Source organism: Gasterosteus aculeatus, chromosome Y (assembly GCF_964276395.1).
Source record: "Gasterosteus aculeatus chromosome Y, fGasAcu3.hap1.1, whole genome shotgun sequence".
Classification (NCBI taxonomy): Eukaryota; Metazoa; Chordata; class Actinopteri; order Perciformes; family Gasterosteidae; genus Gasterosteus; species Gasterosteus aculeatus.
In genome coordinates this window covers 11,099,187-11,108,889 of record NC_135709.1, presented here as the reverse complement: position 1 = coordinate 11,108,889, position 9,703 = coordinate 11,099,187, and the positions used below count along the sequence as shown (strand labels likewise).

The following is a 9,703-nucleotide window of genomic DNA, read 5'->3' as shown; positions in this document are numbered from 1 at the left end:
GAGATTTCCAAAATGGCAGCCGGCAACAGTTAAAAGAAGAAACACAGATGTAACAGTTTTTGTATTTCCCACCTCCACTCTGTATTTCCATTAAACAGTGTCTCCCCTTGTCCCCATTTTCCAAATGATCCTAACATTTTTTTTCTTCCTCCATTCTTAGGACCATGTGATTTTTGCTTGCATTACAAACGGTCTATGGACTTTTTCTAGGCTCTATGTGATTCTTTGTTTTAACGTTTATGTAATTGTTCTCTGCTTACATTAACACAATTTTCCCATTTATTGTTTAAACATTTTTACAAATTACTGAGTTTAAGAGAGACTCTAATCAGAGTCTGCAACACATCACACACAGACACACACAGCAGCAGCACACCTGAAGATGCACATTAACATGCACATTAGCACACACACCCATGGGTCTTGGGCAAGAGACAAAGGACAGGACGCTCTGGACAGTCTGGTAAGACAAAAGGGAGTCGTTCCGAGAGAGGTGCGACCCATAGGAACGTAGACACGGTCAACAGTCCAGTGGGTGAATATATGTAAATAGTTAGCACAGAAGGAGACGTTTAAATGAGTGGGAAATAATGTGATTTGAGCCAAATCTGTAGACCTTGTTGTAAATAATTTGTTATTTTCTCTTAAACTTAGGCTGCAAGTTGTTGAGTGTGGATATGAGATGTACAGTGCACGGTACATCTCATACAGCATCTTAATGACGGAAGCAAATTTTTAGATCATAGGGCAGTACAGAAACTTTGTTACAGACCATCATCCTGTAATGATTTTATCAACAAACCATACAAACATGTAACTACACATATGATATATTGATATCATTTTCATTAGGAATAAATGAATGTTCTAGGTCACTAACAAACCATGAGTTGAGTTTTGAGTTCACAGGTAGAGAACGCAAGTAAGCTGCCCTGACGACTGAGGATGCAAGAATGCAAGTCCAATTGTGATGGAAAGTCACAAAGACAATGGAAGAGCTCGCCAGCCAGCGTCGAACTTTGAGACAATACAAAGAAGTCTGAAGCTGACCTGATGCTGATTATGACACATTTATTTTGAGACATGTGTTAAAATAACACATGCCTCAACAGGAGGGATGTAGATATAGAAATATTTTTCCAAATTGAACGATGGGAAAACTTAACAAAAGAAGATAACCAACACACACACACACACACACACACACACACACACACCCCATTGTGCTTCTCTATTCAACAGCTGACCAGGGAATCCTGATCTTCCAACACATTACATTACATTACATTACATGTCATTTAGCTGACGCTTTTATCCAAAGCGACGTACAATAAGTGCATTCAACCATAGGGTACAAACTCAGGAGAACAAGAAACAAGAAAGTGCAATTTCCTCAAATAAGCCAATTTACAATTTGCTATAGATGAATGACGTTACAAGTACAATTTAAGTGCTACAATTTGTTAGTCTTTAGTTGAGGTAGAGTCTGAAGAGGTGTGTCTTTAGTTTGCGGCGGAAGATGTGAAGGCTCTCTGCGGTCCTGATTTCTTCAGAGAGCTCGTTCCACCATTTCGGCGCAAGGACAGCGAAGAGTCGAGATCTAGTCGAGTGTTTTGCTCTCAGTGAGGGAGGGACGAGTAGTTTTGCAGATGCAGAGCGGAGAGTGCGGGTTGGGATGTAGGGTTTGACCATGTCCTGGATGTAAGCTGGACCTGATCCATTCACAGCATGGTACGTGAGCACCAATGTTTTGAACTGGATGCGGGCGGCCACCGGTAGCCAGTGAAGAGAGCGGAGGAGTGGAGTAGTGTGGGAGAATTTCGGAAGGTTGAAGACCAGTCGAGCTGCTGCATTCTGAATGAGCTGCAGAGGTCGAATGGCTGTGGCAGGGAGACCTGCCAGGAGGGAGTTGCAGTAGTCCAGGCGGGAGATGACAAGAGCCTGAATCAGTAACAAGAGCCTGAATCAGGCTCGGATCCCCCGATCAGTCTGGTCACAGGACCTGCAAGATTCTCAGGATCAAGAAGAGAGTGGATCTCAATCACACGTCAATGAAGTCCACTACGCGTCGCCTGACCAAGCCTTTGATAACAAGAGGAAGTATACACTCATGCATAATCCCACAAACACTTTCGTTTTTGTACAAGTTATTACCACACAACTTCAAGTAATTAATTAAGAAAAGGGACAGAAACCCCTCATTTAAATCCAAGCTAAAATGATTGAGATATACAAGCAAATACACACGGTTGATATTATTATGAGAACAAGAGATCAAGTTTCTTGATTTAAAACATTTCCCTGATATAGAACTATACAGCAGATAGACATATTCACATTGAACATCTGGCAGGACGGTGAAAGAGATTCACCTTTCCGTTGAGTTGTACTTATTAAGATAACAGTATTGTCCCGATTAAACAAAACATAACTATAGACACAGTGAACAACAGACAGGAATGCATCACCAATAATTGATAAACTACATTAACCTAAAAACTACATCAGTAGAATGGAAGCTATGGGAATACCTGGGGAGGTGTCTAATGAGTTTCAAGTCACACTGTTGAGTTGAGTTGCAGACCGAGCCCCTCTCTGGCTGGGAGGTAGGTTTAGGTGAGTCTCTCAGGCTGGAGGCGGAGATTTTAATGCACCAGGTGGAGAGGATCTGGCGATCAGGGGGGTTGGAGTCACTCACTCACAGGACAGTGAAGAGCGAGCAGTGTGAGAAAGCGAGATTGAAGAGCTTGGGAAGAGGAGACTGCAGGAATAAAGCTTGCAAAGGCTGAAGAAGGAGCCGGTGAGCTTTTGAGTGGCTGACTACTTATGGCATGAAATGCAAAATCAAATGTCCATATATTTAATGTGTTTTAAAAAGTATTCAAGCTAAAAGTAATTGGATAAAACTTGATTTGTGTGTATTCAGCGGAGTTAAAATCTGGTGAAGTTTAAAGGTTAAAATCATCATTAAATAGTGTTTTAAAAATGTATTTAATTTAGTATTGGGATACTTTAAATTTGGGTTGTCTTTCTACTTATTTTGGGGTTAATTTCCAGTAGATTATAAATTAAGTATGTGATGTTGGGTATGTGAATTGATTATGGTTTCTTGGGTTATATTTCTTTGACCTTATATTCATGTTTGTATTTCAAGGTTTTTCACCTGGTTTGACTTGGACAATTTTAAAAATAAAAAGCAAGAAAGCAAAGAAGTCCGAATCTTGGTCATTGAGTGGAATCCAGTCTACACTTCTTAGCAGGCTGCCCTTTCAAGTGGGGGGCTGCAGTTTGACCCTCACAAAAGTGAGACACTTGACAGTGAAAAACCGCCACTGGTGCGAAGACTGGAGCGAAGTATCCTGAACTGCAACTGGCCAGGCCTGGAAGTCCAGAGGCCTAGTAACACTGAAGATCACCCCGCCCACACCGAATCCTGGTGAAAAGGAAGATGGCTGACTCAAAGTCACTGGAGCAGCTTAAAGCTAGTAGGACGTCTGCAAAGCGACAATTCTCCCGGCTGTCCAACAACATTGTCCGGATGCACGCCATAATGGCTGAAGAGGAGCTCAGAGACCATTTCAAAAGGCTCATAACTGAGGCCAACAAAGTCATGGAAGCAAATGACGATGTGGAGGCCCAGTACCTTGCAGAAGTGGAGCTGGACGCAGATCCTGATGAAGTTCCCGGGTTGAGCAAGCAGCAAAAGGCCGATATTGGGAAAACTGCAAGCGAGTGTGAGATGAAATTGGAAGAGCTGAAGGACCTCATTCGAAAGACACTCTGGGCTAATTTCGGGGAGGAGGAACTGATGATGGCGCTACAGGCTGCAGAGGAGAAAGTAAAGAGTGTGATTTCCTTTGAACCTGGTGGAAATAAAGAGGCCTTTGACTTCATGTTCGACTACATGGAAGGACTGGTTAAGAGGGCGAAGGAGCTGCACACAAAGTGGAAGGGTTGGGCCCCTCCTGCCGAGCAGAAAGACTTCCAGCTGCGTGTACGAGAGCTCGAGCAGATCGTTCCCAAGTTAATGTCCAAAAAGGCAGAGTTCATTAAAGCAAAAGCTAAAGAAGACGCCGAAAGAGTTGTGAGTGCAGCTTCTATCAGCTACCCGACATCAATATCAGCCATCAGACTGAAGCCAACCTCCCTCCCCATGTTCACTGGCATCAGGCGAGACTTTCATCGCTGGAGAGGAGACTGGGAGGCCCTTCAGAGGCAAGGAGAACCTACTGGGTCAAAAGAAGTAAAAAAGTTCCAGCTTCTTGACAGTTTGGATGACAAGATAATGAGAGATCTTCGATTGATGTCCTATAACACAGCAGATGACATTCTTCGGGTCCTGGAGAACCGGTTTGGAAACCAAACGGCGATTGCCATCGAAATAGTTGAGGAGCTACAGGATCTAGAAGACGCACCTCTACCCCTGCTGGAGCAGAGAGGGATGACACAGAAGAGGAGAGACCACCTGTCAACACTGAGTGGCGCCAAAAGGAACCGTGAGCAGTGACCAAACAACCGTCATCTCGCTCAGAGGAAGGACTTCCTCAGCCCAGAGTCTGCTTGACCACCATGCAGGACTAGGAGGAAGCATCAGAACCAGCACCGCAGAGCCGGACCAGAAGCAAGACAAGCATCATTCTAGGAGACCAGAAGCAAGACTAGGACCGATTCAGAAAGGGTCCAAGCAACCTTCCGGTCTCCCTTTTGAGGGACAACACAGTTCCAAGACCACCTCACACTAATGGGGGACAACGACAGCCCAGCACAGGCATAACCTCAGACCCACGGGTCACATCAGAGCCATCGATTTCCAGTACAGACACTTCCAAGTTTCCAAGCCCCTCTACAAACACTGCCCCATGGACAACAACAACCATTTAGCATAAGAGATCTTGAGAATGATCGAGAAAACACCCGCACACACAACTGGAGGTGAACCACTGCTGAAAGCTCTCACTGAAGAACCAGCAGAGAACAGTGACATTGACAACCGCTTCTCAGGTTTATTGGACTCATGATTTAGTAAATACAAACAATTGTTTATTTCTGTGATAACAGTCTCCATTATGGCCAGCATTCTATTCCTAGGTGGATGCTGTTGCATCCTCTACATTAGGACTCTTATTATTAGAGTCATAACCACCGCACCCATTAAAGAAGACCAGCCTCATGATGCTATTAGGTTTTATTAAATGAATGTGTCCTGTATCAATTTATACTGTACACATGACATCCGCGATGAAATGTTAAATCCTGGGAGAAGATCTTTCAATCTCTCCGACAGATTTCTTCCTCGTTTTATTCCCAAAAAGGGTTTTCGAGTTTTTGTTCAGTGCCAGGTACAAGTTAACAAGGTGTGTCCAGATGCACATCTTATGATTAGAATGTGTTGGATCAAGCGTGTCATATTGGATCGAACGTTATGCTAAACAAATAGAGACGACACATCTGACAAAACTGAGGAATTTGATGAACCGATCCCTCTGATTGGTTTTTACACCCAAATTGGTGTAAAGGGATGGATTGTAGGATATTAGAAAAAAAATACGACCCGGTTCATAAAATTAATAAAAATGCATATAGTGTACACCAGAATACAGCCATGATTCTGAAACTGTGTAATCAATAAAGTAATGACAATATTGTAAAACCACTGTAAATCTGCAACTGTAATAGAATAATACCAATGTACAGTTATGATTGTATTTGATGTAATGTAATCAACTGGAATGCATGCATGTAATACTTGAACAACAACTGATATTGACTAAGGATCATTCGAAATCCGAGTTACATTGAACTCACCAGAAGACCACTCCAAGAGGTGTGGACACAACTTTCACACCTTTAAGCACTCATTTAAACGTTAAATGAGTATCTTCATGACCGTGGGTTTGTCCTAAATGTTTTATTGAGAGTCTGGCACAACACAGCGACTTGCAAGCAGCGTATTAAATAAAGTGATGTGTGTCTTAATGCAGCTTTGCAAATAACACAAAGGGATTCTGTATTTGCTCATGAAGCCTGAAAATACTGGTTATTTGGCCAATTTTTTGATAACCGACCGCTGCCAGTTCAGTGTTTCCCATCATTATAAACAGGGGTGCGGGGTGCCCCCCTGCCCCCCCCTCCTCATGACGTAGTACACCTGGGGGAGACACTGCAGTCTATCGAATCAATGCGAACAACGTGTGTGTCCGTCCTCTGACTTGTGTCACTGGAAAATGGGTTGTGGTTTTATCTGTTTAAGTCAGATACACGTGTTGTTTTGTTGTGTCTCTGAATGTCGCCATGTTTCCACCATCCCAACGGCAGGTCACGTGATCTGCAGGCACCTTCTGATCACATTGTAACGGACTGACGTGTTGTGTAAGCGAGGTTACGCATAGAGTTTGTCCTTAATGGAATTTCTTACATTACTTTTACTTTTATACTTTAAGTAGTTTTGAAACCAGTACTTTTTATACTTTTACTTAAGTAAAAAGCTTTGGTAAGAGTTGGTACTTCAACTTCTACAGGAGTCTTTTTAAACCCTAGTATCTGTACTTCTACTTGAGTAATAAATGTGAATACTTTTGACACCTCTGAATAATTCACACATCAAAGCAATGGTGTCATTTAATTTATTGTCCACTTGATGGCGCAGTAGAGCAAATGAAACACCATGAAGCTTCGGCCCATGTATGACACAATTGGATGGAAAGCTTCAATGCTTCATAAAGCTTCATCTCGCCATCACTACTTCAACTCCCAACCTGGACTCGCCACCTGGTTTGTCTCCTACCTGGTTTGGGCCTCCCTGGGGCACTGGGTCTGGGGCACAAACCAGAAGGGTCACCAATGGCCAAATGATTATTTCCAAAACGCGGATAAAACTACATACCAGCTCAATGGGTTGTCCAACCGGACTCCCGACACGGAAAGGCACAGCATGCTCCTGTAATCTTCTTTTTGTTGTTTTACAGCGGTTGGCATCCATCCTATTGGTGCATTACCACCACCTTCTGCTCCGGAATATGGACCAGACTAAAGGCCGGCGCATGCTTCTGCGTTTGCGTCGACGCACTCGTTTCAATTCATGAGTCTGCGTCGCCACAACAACAGGCGGAGTGACGTGTTTTGTTGAAGACGACCTAGAGAGTCACGTCTATTTATTTATTTGTTTATTTATTTATCACAGACTTTGCCCCGTGCATCGCCACTGCTGCTTTTCATCACGGACACGTTTGTCCCGTATTTTCTTCCACAACTTTGTGCACCTCTCGACCGGCAAACCGGCGTTTGCGGCGATCTCCCTCCATGAATCCAACCCGCTTCTACAACCCGCCAATGACGGCTTGTATAAGCGGTCATATTTACGCATTTCTTTCGACAAAAGTTCTTAAATCTGATCCGTTCTCTCGTAAACATCCTTTGTTTTAATAATGGCGGTATCGGGCTATGAATGCAGAAATGAATCTTGAAACGGGTTAGTGTTCTGAGAATTCGTTACATTACATGCCATTTAGCTGATGGTTTTATTCAAAGCAACTTACATTGCATTTTAACCCATGGTTTTACATTTTTAACCCTTCCCACACAGTGGGAATAATATGAAGCCGTGAGGACTGCCCAGGGAGCAGTTAGGGATCAGGGATACTTCAACATGGGTTTGAAGCGTCAACCTTGTGGTTCCCGACGAAACTGTTATGTTTGTGCACGACACCAGACAGAGTTCAGCCAAAAACACAGCGTAGTTTATTCTTTCACAAGAATTAAAGAGCGTTAGGTTCCGAGGAACAAACAAAAACTGCCTCCTTAATTGGCAGGGGAAAACAAAAGAAACAACTCAAAATCCCTTAGTCCAGCGATTCCGAAAGTGTGGGCCGAAGGTACTGCAGGTGGGCCGCGAGAGGTCATTTACAATAAATAAATAAAGTTTTTTAATTTTCAATTTTTAAAAGTTTGAAATGAATATAAAAATATTTATGATGCGGCACATTAGTTATGTGAAACATTACTTGATGAAGCACAAACAATTTAAACGGACAGATTAATAAAACAATAAGGCTCTCGCTCGAAACGGCTGCTCTTGTCCGCCTGCCGTTGTTCATCAAATGGGGCGCCCTCTTGTAGTATTAAAGTCAATATACCGCATTTTCCGCACTCCAAGGCGCACTTAAAAGGCTTTAATTTTCTAAAAAAACGACAGTGCCTTATAATCCGGAGCGCCTTGTTGGATCAATTGGTTAATCGGTTGGTCCATACTGGTTGTAAACGGCGCTCAAGGCGCTCTGCCAAACATGCCAAAGCTCGGTCTACGACGGCGAGATGCTGAGCGGCGCTCAAGCGCGTGAGATACGGAGCTTGTTTCAGGGCGCGTCGGAGAAACAAAGCTGTCGTTCTCGCCGAGCACTTCATGAGATTAAAGAGCGAGAGACAGTGCCCTTTTCTCTACAGTAGCTGAACCATCTGAACGGGGAAAATACGTTTTTCTAAAAGCAGCCGAAGATTTAAGGCGTGGATGGCGAGGGGGGCGGCGAGAGCGGACGCACCTCGCAGCATCGATCGGACCCTGAAAGCACCGTCTCCACCTTACTGCCAAAAAGAACAACAGCGAGCGCGTAGAAAACTCCTTCGAGCGCGAGCAGAGATTCTCCTCGCGAGCAACGAAGTTCACTTTTCGCAAGCGAGCAAATACCTCGCGGAGACGAACTTTTGCTCGCGCGAGACGGACTTTTGCTCGCGGATGTTTGATTTTGGTTAAATTCTTAAGGTCATTTAATCATTATGTTTTGATCAGAGTTGTGATTAAAGGTTTGGGTGGGCCGCGAAAGATATTCAGATTTCAAATTGGGCCGCAGCATTGTCGAGTTTGGGAACCGCTGCCTTAGTCCACGGGCACTCACAGTTCAAGGAAAAAAAGGAAAACTCACTCTCAATAATCCGAAGGGAAAAGTCTCGTAGGTATCCACAGGGAAGTCTCCAAACAACGACCGACATCTCCGGAAACAGGGCACGAACTCGCGACGAGCCATTGGGAGTCCTCCAACTTAACTCTACACAGAACGAGCCAACGCGCTGCAGCTGCGCAATGAGCAGAGTGGCTTCAGGTGTGATCCGGTGCACGCCCGGCTCGTCCCCGCCGCAAGGCGCGTAACTCTCTGGCTGGCCGAGCCGTAACAGAAACCTTTCTACTCCATGCGCCACCATCGCCCTGCAATTCAAGCTGATGTGGAGTTTTTAATAGGTACCAACGCCGCCAAAATGCTTGAGCCTTGGAGAGAAACCAACAGCCATGGAAATGGACCAAATGCCATTAACACCCTATTGAAGAGGGTTATTAATGCCCCCCTTCAAAGATACAGTGATGAAATTTGTGGGAGTGGCTACCCCGCTGCTAGTGTTAACAGGATTTCCATAAAAACTCATCTGGAGGAGTTGCTAGAAATCGTACACCCATGATTTTGCCAACTGCTAATAGATTTTCCATTACCTACACTATAAGCATGTACAAAATATAATTCAATGACGCTGCAAAAATCTTAGCTTAGATTTGAACTTTGCATTAATAGATACTGTGTAGTAAAAGTATACTATTATCAGAAAATGTCTACAGCTATCTGAATATGTCCTTATATTGCCTGCTGTAACATACGTCACTGTTAAAATCAATTACTGTGCGGTCCCTTGAGAAATCGTTGTATTCAAACAGTGTCCTATT

The 9,703-nt window shown here is 43.8% G+C and overlaps 1 protein-coding gene across 1 annotated transcript; it reads left to right on the top strand.

Annotated features, from left to right (window-relative positions):
- Positions 1-2,345: 2,345 nt before the first annotated feature.
- LOC144391367 (uncharacterized) lies at positions 2,346-4,886 on the top strand. Its single transcript, XM_078097987.1, has 3 exons — positions 2,346-2,800; positions 3,155-4,350; positions 4,799-4,886. Exons 2-3 carry the CDS (start codon positions 3,449-3,451, stop codon positions 4,884-4,886), a joined length of 990 nt encoding a protein of 329 aa, XP_077954113.1. The 5' UTR covers positions 2,346-2,800; positions 3,155-3,448.
- The last annotated feature ends 4,817 nt before the right edge of the window (positions 4,887-9,703 follow it).